At 41.3% G+C, this 22,422-nt stretch overlaps 1 protein-coding gene across 3 annotated transcripts; it reads right to left on the bottom strand.

The window, feature by feature from the left end:
* Positions 1 to 3,156: 3,156 nt before the first annotated feature.
* Positions 3,157 to 21,925, bottom strand: TMIGD1 (transmembrane and immunoglobulin domain containing 1). 3 transcript variants are annotated; one of them, XM_066366266.1, is made up of 7 exons: positions 21,811 to 21,924; positions 19,624 to 19,730; positions 16,277 to 16,555; positions 11,242 to 11,520; positions 4,889 to 4,992; positions 3,818 to 3,858; positions 3,157 to 3,281 (listed from the first exon to the last, which is right to left on the bottom strand). In XM_066366266.1, the coding sequence occupies exons 2-7, from the start codon at positions 19,703 to 19,705 to the stop codon at positions 3,278 to 3,280; spliced, it is 789 nt and encodes a 262-aa protein (XP_066222363.1). In that variant the 5' UTR covers positions 19,706 to 19,730; positions 21,811 to 21,924; the 3' UTR covers positions 3,157 to 3,277. The 3 variants fall into 3 exon arrangements, with proteins under 3 accessions (XP_066222363.1, XP_066222361.1, XP_066222362.1); XM_066366264.1 differs by having other exon boundaries at positions 19,624 to 19,727; positions 21,811 to 21,896; XM_066366265.1 differs by lacking the exon at positions 4,889 to 4,992 and having other exon boundaries at positions 21,811 to 21,925.
* Positions 21,926 to 22,422: the final 497 nt, after the last annotated feature.

Genomic DNA, 22,422 nt, shown 5'->3' with positions numbered 1-22,422 from the left:
GAAACTCGGGTCTACTGATTCTAAGTCCAATTATATATATGCAAATTTCCTGTTTTCTCTTCCACATTAAATATTTTTAAATTTATTGATTGATTTTTAGAGACACACACAGAGAGAAACATCAGTATGTTACTCCACTTATTTATGCATTCATTAGCTGTTTTTCTTTTTTCTTTTTAGACAGGAAGAGAGAGATGAAGGGAGGGCAAAACAGGGAGAGGGAAGGAGATGGGGGAGAGAGAGAGACATCAGTTTGTTGTTCCAGTTATTTCTGCATTAATTGGCTGATTTTTGTATGTGCCCTGACCAGGGATCAAACCCATAACCCTGGCATATCAGGATGATGCTCTAACCAACTGAGCTATGGGTTCAGGGCTTGTTGGTTGATTCTTGAATGCTCCCTGACCGAGGATCAAATCCACAACCTTGGTGTTTTGGGAAAATGTCCGACCAGGGCTCCTCTTCCACTTTAAACTATCTCAACCCACCATTGTCTGAGATCTGTTTTTTCTTTGTTGTCTAAACATTCACAATTTCAAAATCCTCCTACCTTGTCCTTATAGCATTTAAACAGGGCTTCCAAATTCTACTTTGGGAAATCCTGAATGAGAGACAGGGCCTGAAGTCTTCTCCACGAAAACCTGCTGGAGCCTCCAAGAAGACAGACAAACCTGTAAATCCAGATTTCTCTCTCTCTCCATCCCATGCTTTAGTTTGGAAGGAAGCAAAAAGAAGCTTAAGAGGAGGGTATGTCTCGACCTCTTAGAAACAAGTCCATTGAGATTTCATATATTCTGTTTACTTCTCCTTTTTCTTCTATGTCAATAAGGGGCTTTTAACATCTGTCTAATATGAGATTCTTTGCACCCCCTGTCTCCCTGTTTCTCTCTCTCTGACACATTTAGCTACTGCAGTATTACACACGCAAAAATTTTTTTTTGGCTAAGATATGAGGCAAGGAGACGATCAGAGTGGAGACATCAAAGGTGGTACTGGCCAGGGCTGCATCTCCCGCTAACCTACTTCAGTTGTGTGAGAAAGTGAAGCAGAGACTCTTACAAGAAAAAAATGAAAACAGAATGGAAGCACAGGAAGTGAGTGATAAATAATAAAAGAGCTGCCATTTAAAGTTAAGGTCTACGAGGAGAGCACAGGCTGACTCATAAATGATATAGCCAGATCTATGCAGATGACTGTGCAAAAAGGAGCAAAGGATACTTATAAACAAACGTGCTGGCCAGCCCCTGTCTCTGCTGTTCTCATCTTCATCACCTGGTAAAGTTCACGAAGTCTGTGACTGTGTTAACCATGAAGAGAGAAAAAAAATAAGGACATATGCTGAATTTTTCATAATACTAAAGGAGTATTTTTTTTTCTTTTTGTATTTTTCTGAAGCTGGAAATGGGGAGGCAGTCAGACAGACTCCCCGCATGCGCCCGACCGGGATCCACCCAGCACGCCCACTAGGGGGCGATGCTCTGCCCATCCAGGGCGTTGCTCTGTTGCAACCAGAGCCACTCTAGCGCCTGAGGCAGAGCCCATGGGGCCATCTCCAGCGCCAGGGCCATCTTTGCTCCAATGGAGCCTCGGCTGCGGGAGGGGAAGAGAGAGACAGAGAGGAAGGAGAGGGGGAGGGGTGGAGAAGCAGATGAGCGCTTCTCCTGTGTGCCCTGGCTGGGAATCGAACCTGGGACTCCTGCATACCAGGCCAACACTCTACCACTGAGCCAACTGGCCAGGGCTAAAGGAGTATTTTTAATATTCTTTTAAAAATTATTATTATTGATTTTTTAAAGAGAGAGAGAGAGAGAAACGTTGATTTGGTTTGCACTTATTTATGCATTCATTTAGTTGATTTTTTAAAAGAGATTTTATTTATTCATTATAGAGAGGGGAGAGGGAGAAAGAGAGAAAGAGAGAGAGAGAGAGAGAAGGGGGGAGGAGCAGAAAGCATCAACTCCCATATGTGCCTTGACCAGGCAAGCCCAGGGTTTTGAACCGACAACCTCAGTGTTTCCAGGTTGATGCTTTATCCACTGCACCACCACAGGTCAGGCCATTTAGTTGATTTTTGTATGTGACCTGACCAAGGATCAAATTCACTACCTTAGTGTATTGGAAAGACACTCCAACCAACTGAGCTACCCAGCCAGGGCAGGAATATTTCATATTCTGAGATTATATTCTTCCTCTTTTAATCCTAAAACATTTCTTTTTTTTTTCTTCTTTTCCAAGTGAGAGGAGGGGACACAGAGAGACAGACTCCTACATTCACCCCAACCAGGATCCACCCAGCAACCCCTGTCTGGGCCAATGTTTGCAACTGAGTTATCTATTTTTAGTGCCTGAGGCAGAGGCTCCATAGAGCCATCCTCAGTGTCCTGGCTGATGTGCTCAAACCAATTGAGCTATGGTTGCAGGAATAAAAGAGAGGTAGAGAGGGAGAGAGAGAGAGAGAGAGAGAGAGAGGGAGAGAAGGAGAAGTGGGCATGGGTGGAGAAGCAGATGGTCACTTCTCCTGTGTGCCCTAACTGGGAATTGAACCCAGGACATCCACATGCCAGGCTGATGCTCTACCACTGAGCCAACTGGCCAGGGCCTAAAACATTTCTTTTATAAAAAGATAGTGAAAGTAGATGATAATTGTTTTTTTTTAATTTTTTAAGATTTTATTTATTCACTTTTAGAGAGAGAAGAGAGAGAAGGAAGAAGGAGCAGTAAGCATCAACTCCCATATGTGCCTTGACCAGGCAGGCCCAGGGTATTGAACTGGCAACCTCAGCGTTCCAGGTCAATGTTTTATCCACTGTGCCACCACAGGTCAGGCGATAATTGTTATTTTTTAATGTGTTTTCTTGGCAACTTAAAAAATTGATCACCCTCTGTTGCCCCACAATCTTTTTTGTGTGGTATAGAATGATTTGTAAAACCAAATACCTGCTAATCTCCTACCTAGAAGAATATATTCTAAATGCTAAATGGTTACCTACCTTTCCAGCACAAATTTCCATTAACATACCCTTTAAGGAAAAGACTTAACAAAATCTTACTTTTCATTCGTAACAGCTTTCTCCATAAAAATGTTCCACAAGTGTATCAAATTAGTCATAACAACTACTGTTAAGTGCTTAATGAAACACTTCTTCATAACCTCTGACAATTTGGCAGGAGTGAATTTAATAATAGCAATAAATACAGATGGGACTACATAAATCAGGGAGGTCCTGATGCACTGTTCTTGCTTGTTCTTGCTGTGATAGATGGCATCTCAGCTTTATCATCTGAAATAAACCAGGAAATTAATTATAATGATGATGATAACAATAAGAAAAAAAATTGAAATTAATTTGTACTCTTGGAAAGAATGCCTTTGGTTTTTTGCTCACTGCCCACTTTACATATGCTGGAGATGACAGACCCAAGGAAACTCCAGAGAGAAGGCAGGATTTAGGATGAGAATGTGGCTTCTGACTTCATTGTGAGGGAGAATACAGCAGTGGCTTCCCCTAGGGTAGGCCCTCTCCGTCATTTATATTGTGGGGCAATAAAATAAGGTTGCACAGGCATCAGCCCAAAATTGTTTAAAGAGAGAATAGGCTTAAGACCAAAGATAATCTCAGTCCTAGGCAACCTTCCAACCTGCCTTACTTGTCTTCCTGTAAAGAGAAGGCAGATTCTCCTCCACTTTCTATCCTCCTCTGAACCCCTTCACCTTCCAGGAAACTCCCATCTCAGGAGGAGTTTGCCCAGGATGAGCTTTATGATGCATGCCACTGTTAACCAGCTGCTTACCGTTGGCCCAGCCCAGAGTACTTACAGAGCTGTTTCTCTTGGAGGATTTTCACCCTTTCTGCAGAGCTAAAGGCAAACACAAGGGCAATGAGTTTTCTGGCTTTTTTAAAGCCCATGGATCAACAATTTGAACACTTCAAGGTGGCTCAAAGGACAGGTAACCCAAATGTCTGATAATCTCCTACCTAGAAAAAGACACACCAGTTCAGAGGTGGCTAGAATATATAGCCACCTCAGCACTGGTCCAGGTCTTCTTTCTTTGGCCATATTATTTTTATTAAATCTAGAGAATATGTAATTCTTAATTCAAAATGCTTCCAGGATTCTTATGTAGTTGAGTATTTCTTTCTAGCTGCGGCTGCTTCTTCGTCTTCTTCTTTTTTTTTAGGAAAAAATTTATTTTGGATTGGAACAGAGGGTGGGTTAATTTCTTCTTGACAGACATGGAGTCACCCTGAATAATTCCCAGCTACCAAATGTTTCAAGAAGAATGGCTTTTCCTGGATAATGAACTCAACCTAGGTCACACTCGCTTTTCTTTAGAGGCTTTCTGCTATATTTGCCTCCCTCTGGCATTGGATTAGCTGGTTCACTCAAATCCCTGGCATTAACCTATGCACACACATACTCTGTATCATGTTAATCAACAAGGTTAACCATTCAACAATTCAAACTTCAGCCAACCACAGCCAGGGCATGTGGCTGTATTCAAAAGGTGAGAAACAAGTGCCATTCTTTTCATGCAGATCCCTGAATCTTGAGCAGATGCTTCTCTCTATATTTATTTATTGTACCAAAGGCACCATAGCAACAATAAAGGGAAATTTAAAAGGAAGAAAAACCAGTTCCAAGTCCACTACCCCGAAAACCCAAGCAATTTTTATTCAAGTCTTGTCCATATGCACTTCTATTCTTTGTAATCTGTACTCATAATATACAAATGATTTTTATTCCTGTAAGCGACTTCCATTTTAGGTCACATGGTAGAGTGACCAGATTGTCTAAGTATGGCTCCTAGCTCCAGTCACTTATATAGCTAGTTCTTGGCTTTTATTTAGATGACTTTTTACCTAAATAGCTTAGAATACTTAGATACCTTCATTATTCTTTTTCTTCTAGCAATCAGTCCAAAGCACAATGTCAGAAAGACCACAACAGTTGCAGCAATAATGGGTTCTATTGGCACAGTCACAGCTCTATCTGTTGGGAATGCAAACATAAGGAATGAGGACTAGCATTTATATGCTTCTAATTTATTTACTTTATTTTTGAGAGAGAGGGAAGAAGTGTAACAAAGGGAAGAAAAGAGAGAGCAAGAGAGAAGCATCAACTCATTGTTCCACTTAGTTGTGTACCCATTGATAGCTTCTCATATGTGTCCTGACTGGTGCACAAACTGGTGACCTCAGGTCAGGCCAGCACCCTTGGGATTGAGCTGGCAAACCCAGGATTGAGCCAGTGACTCCAGGAAAATGCTGGCGACCCCAGGATTGAGCCGGTGACCTCAGCGCTCTGGGATGATGCTCTATCCACTGTGCCACTGGCGAGGGCTCTAATTTATGTACTTCTAATATGTCCAGCCATAGTGCCTTGCACTTTACATATATCATTCTCTTAATTAAATCCTCCTAACAATCCCAAACATTAGGTTTTATTATATCCATTTTATAGGCAAGGAACCAAGGGCTTTGAGAGGTTAGTTTACATGTTCAAAGTCACAGAACTAGTAACTGGCAGAGACAAGTTATGAATCCATTCCTTGGTGGAAGGATAAACTATGGTAGTAGGAGTGACTCTCCAAAGCAGGTAGTCAGATTATTCTGTTTTTTTTTTTCATCCATGATTTTTACTATGAAGAAAACAAAAGTAGGCTGAAGTCAATGGTTTCACCTGCCTTTTTTTTTTTCCTTCTTCTTCTTTTCCAAGTGAGAGGAGGGGAGACAGAAAGACAGACTCTCACATACATCCCAACAGGAATCCACCTGGCAACCCCCATCTGGGCCTAACGCGTTGCCCATCTGGGGCCATGCTTGCAACTGAACTATTTTTTAGCACCTGAAGCTGAGGCTCCACGAAGCCATCCTCGGTGTCCCAGCCAATGTGCTCAAACCAATTGAGCCATGGCTGCAGGAGGGGAAGAGAGAGAGAGAGAAGGAGGAAGAGGGAAGGCTGAAGAAGCAGACAGCCACTTCTCCTGTGTGCCCTGACTGGGAATCAAACCTGGGACATCCACACGCTGGGCCATTGTTCTAACACTGAGCCAACTGGCCAGGGCTTCTCTTGCCTTGCCTTTTGATATTAAGAAGTACCCTAGAGAGGGAGGGAAGCTTTAGGAGCAAGAAGAGAAAAGATGAAGAGCCCACTGAACTAAGGGGAGAGAGGTCCGGGCGCCCCAGGAGCAGTGGAGACCCTTCCTTGCAGCTGTACTGTGATAGTACCTCAAGCAGGATAAGACATTGCAGAAGGGGGCTTCATGGTGCCCCTAGGGATGTAGGACTCTAAGCACCAGCCTTCCCAAGCTTGACAAAGATTTTTATAATTTTCTAAATGACATGGAAGAACAGAGAGTCTACTTTCAGCTTGGACTAGAAGAGATCAGCAGCAACCGTGATGCCTGGAAATGAAAGCCCATTCCCTTATTTTCTGAACAAGGTCGCTCAGAGCTTTTTTTGTTCACCAAGTACTGTGGGCACAGGTGACTGTGATTGCAAGCTTTCAAGAGCCTATGAAAGTATCTGAGGCTCTGGTCAGGTAGCTCAGTCAGAGCATTGTCCCAATATGTTGAGGTTGCAGGTTAAATCCCTGATCAGGGTACATACAAGAATCAACCAATGAATGCATAAATAAATGGAACAACAAATTGATGTTGTCTCTCTCTCTCTAAAAACCAATACATAAAAATTAAAAAAAAAATTGAGAACTGATAATATTGGCTCCAAAATATGAAAAAGTGGCAAAACTATTCAAAATTAATAAATGTTTAAAATCTACAGAATATGCCCTGGCCAGTTGGCTCAGTGGTAGAGCATTGGCCTGGCATGTGGAAGTCCCAGGTTTGATTTCCAGCCAGGGCACACAGGAGAAGTGCCCATCTGCTTCTCCACCCTTCCCCCTCTCCTTTCTCTCTGTCTCTCTCTTTCACTTCAGCAGTCAAGGCTCCATTGGAGCAAAGTTGGCCTGGGCACTGAGGATGGCTTCATGGCCTCTACCTCAGGCACTAGAACGGCTCTGGTTGCAACAGAGCAACGCCCCAGATGGGCAGAGCATCACCCCCTGGTGGGCTTGCTGGGTGAATCCCAGTTGGGCGCATGCAGGAGTCTGTCTCTCTGCCTCCCTGCTTCTCACTTCAGAAAAATACAAATATAAATAAGTAAATAAATAAATGAAAACAAAATCTACAGAATGTAATTTTGTTTTAACTAGAACCCAACTGTTAAATAATAATGTTTAAATTTTAAGAACCACATTAATAATTTTATTAAAATATTCAAAATGGATGCAAGTTATAAAAATGTTTTCAAATTTTTTACAGCAGAAAAGTATATATATATATATATATATATCAATAATATGTTTCATTTCACTATGTTTGATACAATATGGTATGAAACTTTCTAAGTAAGAGTGCTTAAGGTCAACAAAAGTATTTGAAATGACCCTGTTCTAAGCCCCTAGAATCGAATGCCACCATAGGAGGGGAAGGGGCTCCAATCATGGTTAAGATAAAATTTTAAGAATTTAGTATGCACTATTTATTGTACGGTTGAATTTGGGGAGAAATGTAGTCAACAAATATGTACTAAATAAATGACTACCGTGTATTAGGTGCTGTGGTTGGCCTTGCAAATAATAGGACAGAAATGGAAGGCTTCTGCCTTTTGGGAGCTGAGATTCTAATGGGGGAGGCAGACATCAAACAAACAAAACTACAAATTGAGATAAGTATTATTAAGGACACAGGGTCACGAGCTGGTACAGGAGAGATGAAAGGCAGGGAGGAGGGGAAGGAAGTGTCTATAGACAAATCTAATTTTTCTTTTTTTAAGTGAGAGGAGGAGAGATAGAAAGACAGACTCTGCCTGTGTCCTGACTGGGATCCACCTGGCAAGCCCTGTCTGGGGTCGATGCTCTGATCAGCCAAGCTATCCTCAGTGCCCAGGGCTGACGCTTAGACCAATTGAGCCACTGGCTGTGAGAGGGGAAGAGAAAGAGAAGGAGGAGGGGAAGAGGCGCAGATGGTTGGTTCTCATGTGTGCCCTGACCAGGGATGGAACCCAGAACGTCCACGTGCCAGGCTGATGCTCTATCCACTGAGCCAACCAGCCAGGGCCAGATAAATCTAATTTTAAAGCCCAAGCCCTATGTGCCTCAAGATTATGAAAAGGGTTTTATCCATCTGTAGTGGTGTGACATAATTACCTTTTAATTGTTTTCCTCTCCATTTTTGTCCAGTTTCTGCTCAGGATAATTTAGGGAGGTAAAGGGATAAAGCATCCTTTACCCTCGCTCTTTGGTTGTTGCTCAAAATTATTCTCATGAGGGTGTGGGGTGCATCAACCCTCTGGAAGAGCTGCTCTACGGGACTTCTGATAAGCCCTGGCCCTGTCATTGCTATCCCTGGTACACACCAAAGGGCCTTTACCTTACTGGGGACCCCCTCTACTTGCTGGACCAAAGAAAGATGTCAACATGAAGGGGCAGCAACAGTGGGACAATTAGGAGAACTAATCAGAATTCAGTCACCAGTTGGAATATTTTTACCAAGCTGACTAAAATGAAGTCACCTGTAACAGCTCTTACTCTATAAACAAGGTGAAATAGACTGTCTGACCCACTGGCTCACTTCAGATTCCAAGTTTCTGCTAAAAGTGACTTTGGCAAGTGGAACTGCCCCTCTCCCCTTGTCCTGTTCTACTCTCTTATTTGTAACTAGATCTGGTATTTTCCTCCCATATTCACATGGTAAAATAATCCCAACACGTGTGTTCAAGAAAAAACATCCATGATGTCATTTCCAGCTTGGCATGGCCTCATTTAGAAACTACCACAGTGAGCTGTGCAGCTCGGAGAGGCTCACAGCAAACCTGGCATTTAGCCTGACCACCAGCAGCACAGCGCTTATGCTAGCCAACAACCAGGGAAGCAGTAAATCAGGAAGAACTAAGAAAAACAAGTTGGTTTGGAAGAGCTCCATCGCAAACAGGATTGAGCCTACCTGAAAGCTCATTTGTCAATCTGGTATCCTGCTCACCACACAAGATGTATATTTTATATGTGACATAGAGCAATTATGATTCCTTCTTAACTATGAGTGATGTTAGAATCCCCCAGACTCTGCATGTGGTCTTTACAGCCAGTTGGAATGGCATGGTCCTAGGCCCCCACCAACCATGCTTTTGTGGTCCTGGTGGAAGTGAATAGCCACAGGCTTCACTATTCTACCCTTCCACGGATTCTATCCCATTAATACTAAGTTTATTTGTGGTTTTGTTTTTTAAAGCAGGTAGCCCCTGGGCATACAATCGCTGATCTGCAGAACAAATTATTGAATATGCAAGTAATCAGAGTGATGGGCAGCGGCTCATCCTCCCCACCATCCACTCAGTTGGCGTCCTAGACTCCCCTGAGGGGGAGGAAATAAGACGCCCTGTGGTCACTTTAGTCCAACACTTCTGGCAGGGGCTCACTTGGCTTCCTGGGAACTGGCAAGGAAGGTGATGAGTGGGCAAATGACAAAGTGAATAATGTTCTGACAAGATTTAGAGGCCTCAGCTTGTTTGGCTGCTCCTGGCATACTGGCCCCAGACCAGGAAATGTATGCATGAGCATTGTATGTATCTGCTACCCCAGGTACCTTGCCTTTCTCCTTTTTTTTTTTTTTTTTTGTATTTTTCTGAAGTTGGAAACGGGGAGGCAGTCAGACAGACTCCCGCATGCGCCTGACTGGGATCCACCCGGCATGCCCACCAGGAGGCAATGCTCTGTCCATCTGGGGCTTTGCTCTGTGCAACCAGAGCCATTCTAGTGCCTGAGGCAGAGGCCATAGAGCCATCCTCAGCGCCTGGGCCAACTTTGCTCCAATGGAGCCTTGGCTGCGGGAGGGGAAGAGAGAGACAGAGAGGAAGGAGAGGGGGAGGGGTGGAGAAGCAGATGGGTGCTTCTCCTGTGTGCCCTGGCTGGGAATCAAACCCAGGACTCCTGCACGCCAGGCCGACGCTCTACCACTGAGCCATCCAGCCAGGGCTCTCCTTTTTTTTATGAACAAGAAATAAGAGGAGGAAAAACCCACTTGGAGCTTTGGTACTGCAGAGGGGATAAACCTGGGTAGATGAAATATGAAGCTGAGGAAAAACCCCCTTCCCATTATCCTTCACTCCATCATCTGATTATCCTATATATTGCAATTTCAGAGTTAGGAGTGATTTTAAAGATCCATTTTCTTATTTAGTCAGGATCCTTTTTTACTATGTGTTTCTGACTTCTCTTGTTTGTCCTTAGGCTGTGAACTCAAAAGTCCCATTCTTACAAACCTTGTTGCCCAAGAGAATTCATGGAAATACTCCTCCTTAAAAGCCTACTAGATTCATCATCCTCTCCTATACAGTTCTAGAAAAGGACCTTTGCTTAAAAAGCAGCTTCTTATATAGAATGGGCATAATTCCTTTAAAAGGAAGGACTAGAATTCTTAGAGGAAAACTTCTTGAATGGGATAATTCTGCAAAGTAAATCCTAGCTACTAATCATAATTGTGGGCCCTGGCTCAGTTGGTTAGAGCGTCATCCCAACATACCTAGGTTGCAGATTCAATTCCCAGTCAAGGCACACACAAGAATCAACCAATGAATGCATAAATAAGTGGAACAAAAAATTGATGTCTCTTTCAAAAAAAATCAATAAATAAACATAATTGTCATCATCATTTGTTATAATGAAAGACACTGAGCATCTATTCTGAGTTTTGTGCTGTGCTGGATATTATTTAAAAAGAGAGTTATCTTGCCTGACCAGGCAGTGACGCAGTGGATAAAGCACCAGACTGGGACGCAGAGGACCCAGGTTTGAAACCCTGAGGTCTTTGGCTTGAGTGCAGGCTCATCTGGTTTGAGTGTGGGCTCACCAGCTTGAGTGCAGGGTCTCTGGCTTGAGTGTAGGATCATAGACATGACCCCATGGTCACTGGCTTGAGCCCAAAGGTCATTGGCTTGAAACCCAAGTTTGCTAGCTTGAAGCCCAAGGTTGCTGGCTTGAGCAAGGGGTCTCTTGCTCTGCTGTAGTCCCCCAGTCAAGGCACATATGAGAAAGCAATCAATGAACAGCTAAGGTGCCGCAATGAAGAGTTGATGCTTCTCATCACTCTTTCTTCCTGTCTGTCTCTCTCTCTCTGTCTGACACACACACACACACACACACACACACACACACACACACACACACACACACACACATTACCTTTGACAAAGAGGTGAAAGTCCTTAGTCTTTGTTTCCAGAGATGAACGTGCATAACAGCTGTAGGTTCCATTGTCAGATTTCTTGACTTTGTTGATTGATAGTTGGAGAGACTCACTTGTCTGTTGGACTTGGTGATGGTTTTTCTCTAAGTTCAGGATGCTGCTGTTTTTGTACCACATCATTTGAGCTTGGGGGTTGGCTTTCACATTGCAAACAAGCTTCACATTACTGCCTTCCTCAACTGTTTGGAAGTCATCTCCACTTAGGAGAGGAGGAACTGCAAGACTCAAGCATTGAGATTTAATTAGCAGATAAGCAGTAGTTTACTGTCACTCTTCGAGATCTTTTAGGCTAGCTCATGTAGTCATTCATTTGACAAAAATTTATTGAGTGTTTGCTGTCTGCCAAGCACTAAGCTAGGAACCAGGGATACAATGGTAAATAACATACATCCATTTCCATAACTGGTAGTACTTTTAATGTAATAGTGAAGACAAACCATGAAACAAATAGACATAATAATAAATCTGTACCAATTTGTAACATTACCCAAGAGCATAAGCCTTGAGTCTTTGCTCTTGGAGAATAAATGTAACAAACCAATCTGTGCTAGTATTAGATAAAACAGTAAAATATTAAGAAAGCAGGTATTGCCTTTAGCCCTAATTCCATCTACATCACTTACTGTGATCTCAAGAAAGTTACTGAACTGCTAAGTAACTTTCTTCATCTAGAGAATGGGATAATAGCTATTTCATGAATTGCTGTGAAGATTAAATGAGATGATGCCTGTAAAAAATTTACCACAGTGCTAGTCAGTACTATTATTATTGTGGTGATAATGATTTTGAGTGCTCCTCATACCCTCTATTTTCACAATTTATCTAACAACATTTGCCCTAGCCACGTATTTACCAAAGCGTATTTGCATTTCCTCAATAATCCGCCAGAAATAACGTGCTACTCCCAGAAGATATTCCAGTCATGACAACTCTGGCATCTATAGAAGGGGAGCGTGACTACCTGAGTCCCATTTATCACTCTGCACGAGCAACTCCTTACTTCCTCCATGATAAGGGCAGTTGTAGACCCATAGATAGTCAAACACATTTACCTTCACCAAATAATTCCAACCCTCACCCCCACCAGGCCTTTCCAACATCCAGGAGGAAAATGGCTGAGCTGATTCTCCCTTCTTCTCCACACCCTTTGCCTTTTCTGGCCAAGGGGCAAAAGAGGAATAAAATGCTTGAAAAGTATGCTGTAGGAAAGAGGTAAAGGCAGAGAAGGAGGGAAAAGGAGCTTATATAATCTGCACACTGAATAATTAGACCCTGAATAGACTATGCTATTAATAATTCTTAGGAGAACAACATTGTCGCTGCTCTTTGGAATGAGCTTGAATTCTGTATCCATATCCAACAGGGATGTTATATGGTATTCAGAGATGTAGGAAGTTGCTACAATACAGAATATAATTGGCAAATATACCAATTCCACCAGTTCCACAGGTCCTATTAGTTCTTTTTTATTTAGCTATTTAAAATTATCTTTAAACTTAGCTATATGTGAGCATTTCTTTATTTTTAATAAGAATGCAATGAAGCCCCTTTTTTAATTTTTATTTTATTTATTCATTTTAGAGAGGAGAGAGAGAGAGGGAGAGAGAGAGACAGACAGAGAGAGAGAGAGAGAGAGAGAAGAGAGAGAGAAGGGGGGAGGAGCTGGAAGCATCAACTCCCATATGTGCCTTGACCAGGCAAGCCCAGGGTTTTGAACCGGTGACCTCAGCATTTCCAGGTGGATGCTTTATCCACTGTGCCACCACAGGTCAGGCCGAGCATTTCTTTTTTAAAAAATTAATACATTTCAGATAAGTTCAGGCCCTCCTTGACTCTATCCTCATTTCCTGACTCCTTTGAGGTATCTACTCTTAAGCATTAGATGTAAATTCTTTATCTTTTTTAAAGTAGTTTTTTATAAGTAAAATATACACATAGGAAATGTATTGTTTTAGGAGGGTGATAAGGGTTTACATAAAAGGTTCATTGCCTCAATAATGTGAAGGCTTTCTGAGATATATTCACATTGAATTAGAGATCTAGTTCATTGCTTTTGTTTTATTTATCTATTTATTGTGACAGAGGCAGAGAGAGAGACAGAGAGAGGGACAGACAGGAAGAGAGAGATGAAAAGCATCAATTCTTCCTTGCAGCACCTTAGTTTTTCACTGATTGCTTTCTTATATGTGCCTTGACTGGGGAAGGAACCTACAGCAGACTGAGTGAGTCCTTGCTCAAGCCAGTGACCTTGGGCTCAATCTGATGAGCTTTTGCTCAAACCAAATGAGCCCGTGCTCAAGCCGGGAACCTTGAGGTTTGAACCTGGGTCTTCTGCATCCTAGTCTGACACTCTATCCACTGTATCACCACCCAGTCAGGCTTAGAGTGCTATAGTATAATATATACTCTTTAATAATTTTATTTTGATGAAAATTAAGTTGTCATTTAAAAAATATTAAACAATGTTTCAATAAATACCCTTGTATATGTCTCTATGCACATGTGCATGTTAATATCTGGAAGTAGAAACACTGGGTCTCATAAGATAGGCACACTTTATATTTTGATAGATATTGCCAGGGAAGTGGTCTCAATTTATACTTTCAGCAAGAATGTATGAAAGAACCTGTTTTGCCTGACCAGGTGGTGGCGCGGTAGATAGAGCATCAGACTGGAACGCGGAGGACCCAGGTTTGAGACCCCGGAGGTTGCCAACTTGAGCGCTGGTTCATCTGGTTTGAGCAAAATCTCACCAGCTTGAGCCCAAGGACGCTGACTTGAGCAAGGGGTCAATCGCTCTGCTGTAGCCCCCTGGGTCAAGGCACATATGAGAAAGCAATCAATGAACAACTAAGGTGCCACAATGAAAAATTGATGCTTCTCATCTCTCTCTCTTCCTGTCTGTCTGTCCCTATCTCTCCTTCTCTCTGACTCTGTCTCTGTCAAAAAAGAAAGAAAGAAAGAAAGAGAGAAAGAAAGAACCTGTTTCTGCACACACTCCCCCAAATAGTGTATTATCAACTGCTCTTTATAAAAATACTTTCTCAGGATTGTACATGTTATTCTTGTCACTTTTTATGGCCTCATTTTGATTCTTTGATTGGTGAGTTTACATGATTTTGTCACTATGAATCACTGACCAATTGGGTTTTTCTGAAGGATCCAGTATTTTTTTTATTCAATATGCATTCTGACAGCCTCATTAGTGTTTTCCTAGAAGACAACACTACCAATTGTTTTTTTCATATGTGTTTAGCAACAACAATATTTAGGAGGTTATTATAAAGATGATTTTGAATGTGGATACAGGCTGGAAAACTGAAAAACATTTTTTTAAAGCCACCAAATCATATTGGCATTTCTGCCATATCTTCCTTAAGAAGTTACAATGGGAAGAACACGAGATCATAAGCTTGGGGTTTTGTGTTCCATTCCCAGCACTGGCTGTGATAATTGGAGCCCCCAGTCTGAACCTCCATTTCCTCATCTGTCATATTATAGCAGGGGTCGGGAACCTTTTTGGCTGAAAGAGCCATGAATGCCACATATTTTTAAATGTAATTCTGTGAGAGCCATACAACAACCCGTGTATGTTACACATTAACCAATAAAAATTTGGTGTTGTCCTGGAGGACAGCTGTGACTGGCTCCAGCCACCTGCAACCATGAACATGAGTGGTAGGAAATGAATGGATTGTAATACATGAGAATGTTTTATATTTTTAACGTTATTATTTTCTTTATTAAAGATTTGTCTGTGAGCCAGATGCAGCCATCAAAAGAGCCACATCTGGTTCACGAGCCATAGGTTCCTGACCTCTGTGTTATAGGGATTACAAGACCTCAAAAGTCCTCTGATAGTCTTAGATTCTATCAAAGTATACTTGCTAAAAAAACCACTCTCTCTCTCTCTCTCACACACACACACACACACACACACACACACACACACACACACACATTCTCACGCTCATGTTATTACTGTATTTCTCCATGTATAAGACACATATTTTTTTCAAAAAATTTGGGGTCTAAAAACTTAGTGCATCTTATACAGTGGTTGTAGATTTTTTATTTGCATTTCCCATTTTTTCACGCTTGTTTTTGCACTCATTGTTGAAGACAGTGATTCCTCATCAGACACAGATGAGGACAAACTAATGGATGGGAGTTTTGACAGTGATGAGGAATTGTATGAATTTTTTGATGAATAAAACTTGAATTCAGTAACTTTATAATACATTTTCCCCCCAAATTTTGGGCCCCCAAATTAAGGTGTGCCTTATAAATGGAGAAATATGGTAATTCATAGAAAAATTAAAAAACAAAACAAAACTCCTTTTCCCAAGGAACAAGCAAATGATTCACTCTGGAAACCCAAGCTGCAGGTTGCCAGTATTTTCCAGACCTGGATTCTTTGGCATTTTCTCCACCCTTTTATCTCAGGAGCAATGGCATCAAGTTTTCATAGAAAAGCCTGCTGAACTCATCTCCAGAGCTCTTTCTACCAAATCATATCATATCATCACCCTAACCCACATCACCCCTCATCCCACCATGTGGAGCCAGCTTTCCACCCAAACCATGATCACCTACATAGAATCATTTGAAGAACCCCTAATACTGTATAGATCCACCAATAGGTTAACCAATTCCTGCAGCCCAGCCATCAAAGAGCTTCATCTTTTGAGGTTTTAAACATGAACATTTATGAAAAAGGTGAACACCCTTATTCATAATTTAGAAAATTAAATAAAACTTTCACATCAGGCTGGCAGATTTCAAGTACATTGCTCATGGGTGTGTGGGAAAATAGGGACTCTCAGTGCCTCATTGTGGGAGCATAAATAGGACAGTTTGGCAATATCAAGCAAATGTTAAAATGCACATTCTCTAGACCCAGATTTCAACTACCACTTAATGAAGTGCAGACCGCATAGACTGATGAGCAGTTTCTTTCCCCTTACTCACAAATGACATTCAGCACCACTGAGATTGACACCGACTGATCCCTCTGCAGCTTGCAGGTGAAGGTGACTCCATTGTCATTTTCACTGATGGGAGACACACAGACGGAGCTGGAATTGATTTTGTTTCCAGACTTCAAATCCACTGTCCCCTCTTCTCGGTACCAGAGAAGTCCTTCGTCTCTAGTGTGGTTTTCAACAGCACATTTCAGAGATTCGTCAGAGCCAATCCATGTGTTCAGAATATAGTCCTGGGTTTTACCATTCACAGATAGAACAGAACCTGGGAGCGCAGAAAGGAACTATTAAAATAGAGTGAACATTCTGCATGGCCATAAATGCTACATCAGTAAAATGAAATACTTCACAACAATTTAAAATCATATCAACCTATATGACTTTACAAGGAAAAAGATCCATAGTGTATTATTGACTAAAAAAAAAGGGAAAAGCTTAAAATGATGGTTGCCAAATTTTGATGCATATTAGAATCACCTGGAGATCTTTAAAAAATTACTGATGCCTTGCTTCTAACCCCAGAAATTAACTGATAGAGTGCAACCTGGGCATTGGGTTTTTAAAAAGACCACAGATGATTCTAATGTGCAGTGAAGTTTGAGAACCACTGAGTTAGAAAATAGTATGTACAAAAAAAAAAGAAAGAAAATAGTATGTACAGAATTACTCCATTTATAAACACACACATTTATGAGAAAAAGTGTAGGGAAAAATTATATATACATATATATCAATTTTATTGTATATATGATACACACACACACACACACATACACATACAGAGAATTACTCCATTCACACACACATTTATGACAAAAAGTATAGGGAAAAATTATAATAGAATTGATAAAAATAGAGAAAAAAGTAGGGTAATACTTACCAGACTTAATTTGTTTACTTCAAGGGGTTGGATGTAGCAAAATAAGGAGGTGGGAGTGGATAAATACAAAGAAAAAAAGGACTTCAAGTAAAATGAAAAAATATTTAAGACATAACATTAGATGAATAGGCAGAATGATATAAATTACATCTCTAATGATTATTATAAATATATCAAAATTACACATGGGCAAAAGCTGATTTGAAAACATTTCTAATTAGATGAATTTTTTTCATTTCTGATGTTTTATATTGTTTTGGCAGTGTAGTGAAATAAAAAGATATGTAAACAGCTGTGGTTTGTGGGATAGACAAGTTGTTGTGGGGTGGATGATCAGGATATACATATTTACTTTATTTTCATCTCTCATTTTTAGAAACTCATTCATCATATAGCAACATACCAGAATTTCAGTTTTTACTTTCCTGGTTCAGAAGCAAGAAACAAAAGGTAAAAAAATAACTTTTGCCACCAGAAACTTGCTCCCTACAAACATTTCTTAATATATTCTGTTAACGCATTAACTTTTTCTTTAAAAAGCATTAGCCACTGCCTGACCGGGCGGTGGCGCAATGGATAGAGCATCAGACTGGGATGCGGAGGACCCACGTTCAAGACTTGAGCTGGCTTGAGCACGGGCTCATCTGCTTTGAGTAAGGCTCACCAGCTTGGACCCAAGGTCGCTGGCTTGAGTAAGGGGTTACTTGGTCTGCTGTAGCCCCCCACCCCCTTTCTCAAGGCATATACGAGAAAGCAATCAACAAACAACTAAAGTGCTGCAACTAAGAATTGCTTCTCATCTCTCTCTCTTCCTGTCTGTCTGTCCCTATCTGTCTATCACCAAAAAAATAAAAATTAGCCTGACCAGGCGGTGGCACAGTGGATAGAGCGTTGGACTGGGATGCCGAGGACCCAGGTTCGAGACACCGAGGTTGCCAATTTGAGCGCGGGTTCATCTGGCTTGAGCAAAATAAAAAATGCGCACCAGCTTAGACCCAAGGTCGCTGGCTCAAGCAAGGGGTTACTCGGTCTGCTGAAGGCCGACGGTCAAGGCACATATGAGAAAGCAATCAATGAACAACTAAGGTGTCACAACGAAAAACTGATGATTGATGCTTCTCATCTCTCTTCGTTTCTGTCTGTCTGTCCCTATCTATCCCTCTCTCTGACTCTCTCTCTCTGTCCCTGTAAAGAAAAAAAAAAATTGAAAAAAAGAAAAAAAAAGAAAAAAGAAAAATTAAAAAAATTAAATAAATAAATAGAATTATCTACTGAAAATAATAACGAGATTGCTGTCTAGTATTTTTTAAAATCTGAAAGAATATACACCAGAACATTGACTTGCTTCTTGGCCTTTTGGCTAAGATGAAGTGTAGTATACATCAAAACGTTGAATGGTTATGTTTAGTATTTTAGGTTTCCTTTATTCTATTATATATTTATATATTTCCTAACTTATTTTACAATGACTATGTAGTATTTTTATGTATTACTTTTAGAATTGAGGGGAGAAGCCTACTTCCAGATTGGGTTGGGGAGCAAATGCAGGAAATATTTTCGTCTAAGTGGTATGTTCAAATAAACAGCAGAAGATTATTTTGAATATAATTTATAATAAGATGCATTAAAATGTAAGAAACCCTGGCCAAGTTAGCTCAGTTAGTTAGAGCATCTTCCCATAACACCAAGATTGCTGGTTCCATTTCCAGTGCGGGCACATGTGGGAAGCAATCAATGAATGAACAACTAAGTGGAACAACAAGTGAATGCTTCTATCTCTCTGTCTCTGTCTGTCGGTCCATCTCTCCCCTTTCTTCTCTCTTTCTAAAATAAATCAATTTTAAAAAAGTATTTCATTGGGCCCTGGCTGAGTAGCTCAGTTGGTTAGTGTCGACTGAATATGCAGAGGTTGTGGTTACATTCCTGGTCAGGGCACATACAAGAATCAGCCAGTGACTACGAATGAGTGGAACAAATTGATGTTTCTCTCTGTCTCTGCCTCTTTCTCTTCCACTCGCTCTTTAAAAATCAATAAAATCATTAAAAAAAATAAAATGTAGGAAAATTCTGGCTGTGGCTCTGGAGAGAATAGAAAACTTCATCCTGCTTCTAATATGAGAACCATAAAAATATTTTTTCCATTTTGTATTTTATTATGTTATCTGACTCCTGTACTCTGAACCATACCAATGATGTAGTCATTCCAGTTTGGATTTTGCATTTTTCCAATGCCCATTGATCATTTTTTTTTAACTGTTTATTTTATTGATTTTGGAGATACAGAGACAGGAGTATCGATCTGTTCCTGTATGTGCTCCGACTGGGAATCGAACAGGCAACCTCTACGCTTCTGGATGATGCTCTAGCCAACTGAGCTATCTGGCCAGAGCCTGATAAATTTTAATCTGAAATATTTTCTTTGTTTAAAGAGGAGAAAAAGAATATAAACTTACTTGTCATTTCACGTGGCAGAAATAAAATCACTAAGAGAAGAAATCTGCACGTTTGCATCAGGCCGCTGCTCTTCCATGCCATCTTTAATGAAATGGAGTCGGGTCTGCTGGGGAGAGAGTGTGGGCGTTTCTGTACTTAGGGCGTTCTGTACTGAGTTTATACACTTTGTCTTGTTGTCTATTGTGCACTTAAAATGAAGTCCCAGGCAAGTCATCCTGGTTATAATGATAACTATTTCTAGGGGTTTTTTTTTTGTATTTTTTCTGAAGCTGGAAACGGGGAGAGACAGTCAGACAGACTCCCGCATGCGCCCGACCGGGATCCACCCGGCACGCCCACCAGGGGCGACGCTCTGCCCACCAGGGGGCGATGCTCTGCCCCTCCCAGGCGTCGCTCTGTCCCGACCAGAGCCACTCTAGCGCCTGGGGCAGAGGCCAAGGAGCCATCCCCAGCGCCCGGGCCATCCTTGCTCCAATGGAGCCTCGCTGCGGGAGGGGAAGAGAGAGACAGAGAGGAAGGAGAGGGGGAGGGGTGGAGAAGCAGATGGGCGCTTCTCCTGTGTGCCCTGGCCGGGAATAGAACCCGGGACTCCCGCACGCCAGGCCGACGCTCTACCACTGAGCCAACCGGCCAGGGCCTATTTCTAGTTTTTAAACAATCCTATTCTAATTACTAAGTTCAAGATATTTTCATGATTAAAACATTTTTTTAAAGATAACAACAACAAAATCACAAGGTAATAACTATCAGATATAGGGCAGCTCTAGGGAAGCCCTGGGGAAGAGAAAACCAGCCTTCCCTTGAGACATTGAGAATATCACTTTAGCAGAAAGAGAAATAAAAAATGCTTCATTCTCAGGTGGTCCCTATTTAACAAAGAATAGCTTATTTTGAAAGCTTGTCTTGGGTCATTTTTGTCAAGTTGCTCTTGCTAATAGAGAGTTTTTTGAGACTCTTCCAAATTCCATAGATTAAAATGGTTTGTACCCAGAGGTGGATTAAGGTCGGTTGAGGCCCCGGGTGCAGAAGAAAATAGTGGGCCCCTTACATTAGAAAAATGTGTGAAGTTGGGGTTTTGCAGGGCCCTTCAGAAGTCGGGGCCCAGGGCGTGTACCCGGTGCGCCTGCCGTTAAATCCGCCTCTGTTTGTACTTTAAGAAAGATTTGACCACAACATGGCCTCTAGTCTTAAACTGTGTTAATCTCTGCTTTCCCCTATCCCTTCACTGCTCTCCCCTTCAAAATAATCTTTCCCCTTCACTTAGTGTGGACTGAAAATAATAAATAATAAAGGTTTCTTTTTCTTCTGTGCTTTGCTGTTACCATCCCTCTCCCTAAAATATTCTCCATTTCCATATAGAAAAAACATGTCTTTTATTACTTCTTGTCAAGAGTAACACTATGAATATTGTTAAAAACTCATATGGAATGTTTTCTATGCAACAGACATTGTGCCAAACACTTTTTATACATTATTTAAATCTCAATTAAGTCCCTAACAGCCATCATGAGGTCATTTCTAAAGGTTTAGAGAGATTATATAACTTTCCCAAGATCCCAAAAGCAAGTGTCAGGCTCAGGATTTGAACCCAGGACTACCCAGGCTCTTAACCACCCTACCTCCTAGATTAATATTCTCTTCCTTTAAGAAGCTGCCGTTAATCCTTTCTAGTCCCTGTCCACTTCACAGACCTTAGCAACTTGGAGTTTTGTCCCCTTAACATGAATATTAACTTTCAAGAGCTGGGACTTCATTACCTACGACTTCATTGGGCAGCTCCCCTTCTCCCTACCTCAGACCTGTCCCGACAGGAGCAAGTCCTGTTCCGGCCAGGTACATCCTTTCCGGCTGGCAATCTTCACCAATCTTTCAATAAGATGCAATTAGGACTAATATGGATTCTTTTGTAATTTTACAATTTTATCAGAAAGAGTTCTGTGACAGCATTGTAGCAGCAAGGATTTCAGAATCTGGTCGTTAATACAATTTTCTCAAGCTGTAGATGCTCAAAAGAAACTGAAAGTACGGGCTTCTTGGCAGTCCTCACGCTACACTCGTAAGGAGGAAGATTGCTTTCTCCTCGTCCACCCCACCAAGACAGCAACCTTTAAAAACGAATTTCCCTCGCTTGACATGTTTTTTAAAATTTTCACAACTCTCTACTTTCTATGCCAAAACAGTCTTACCTGCTGAACTTTGAGGAGCTGACTTCCTTGGCCAGTTGTTCCTCTGTCTGAGAACCCTGAATCTTTTCCCTGTTAGCATCTTTATAATACTTGAATTTGAGCACTTTATGACAGTAGCGTTAAGTAAATAATTAAATTGGGTTCAAAGTCTGTTTTTCTTTATGGATTCTTAGAGAAGACAGTAATTAGGAAAGACATCTTCTTAAGATCTAAGTGTTTATGTATACCTAAGTTACCAGGTGGGGCCAGATATTACTAACAGGGGTGTAATTGCTCCCAGAAAGCCTGACATTATGCCAAAATTTTCGTGCTCATTCAAATGTTCCAACTGGACATTTTCATGCTCAAGTTTGATGACTGTGCTTAAATAACCTGACAGCCTGGGAATTGATGGGGCAAGTCTAAGGAAAGATTTGATTTTCACAGTTGGACAAAACACACTTAAATAATGCTGGAAAAGTATGACTTCCCAATGGTACCCAAGCCCAGAGTGTAAGCTGTACCAAGCCAGCTCTGGCAGAGGAAGGTTCTAGCTGTTTGAGAGTCTCACCTGATGGGGAAGTCCCTGCATTGCACTTACAATTAGCAGTTGAAGATAACTATATATATTTT

This window comes from Saccopteryx leptura, chromosome 2 (assembly GCF_036850995.1).
Source record: "Saccopteryx leptura isolate mSacLep1 chromosome 2, mSacLep1_pri_phased_curated, whole genome shotgun sequence".
NCBI classification, from domain to species: Eukaryota; Metazoa; Chordata; class Mammalia; order Chiroptera; family Emballonuridae; genus Saccopteryx; species Saccopteryx leptura.
Note: the sequence above shows the minus strand (reverse complement) of the source record. Positions and strands in the feature narration are given on the sequence as shown.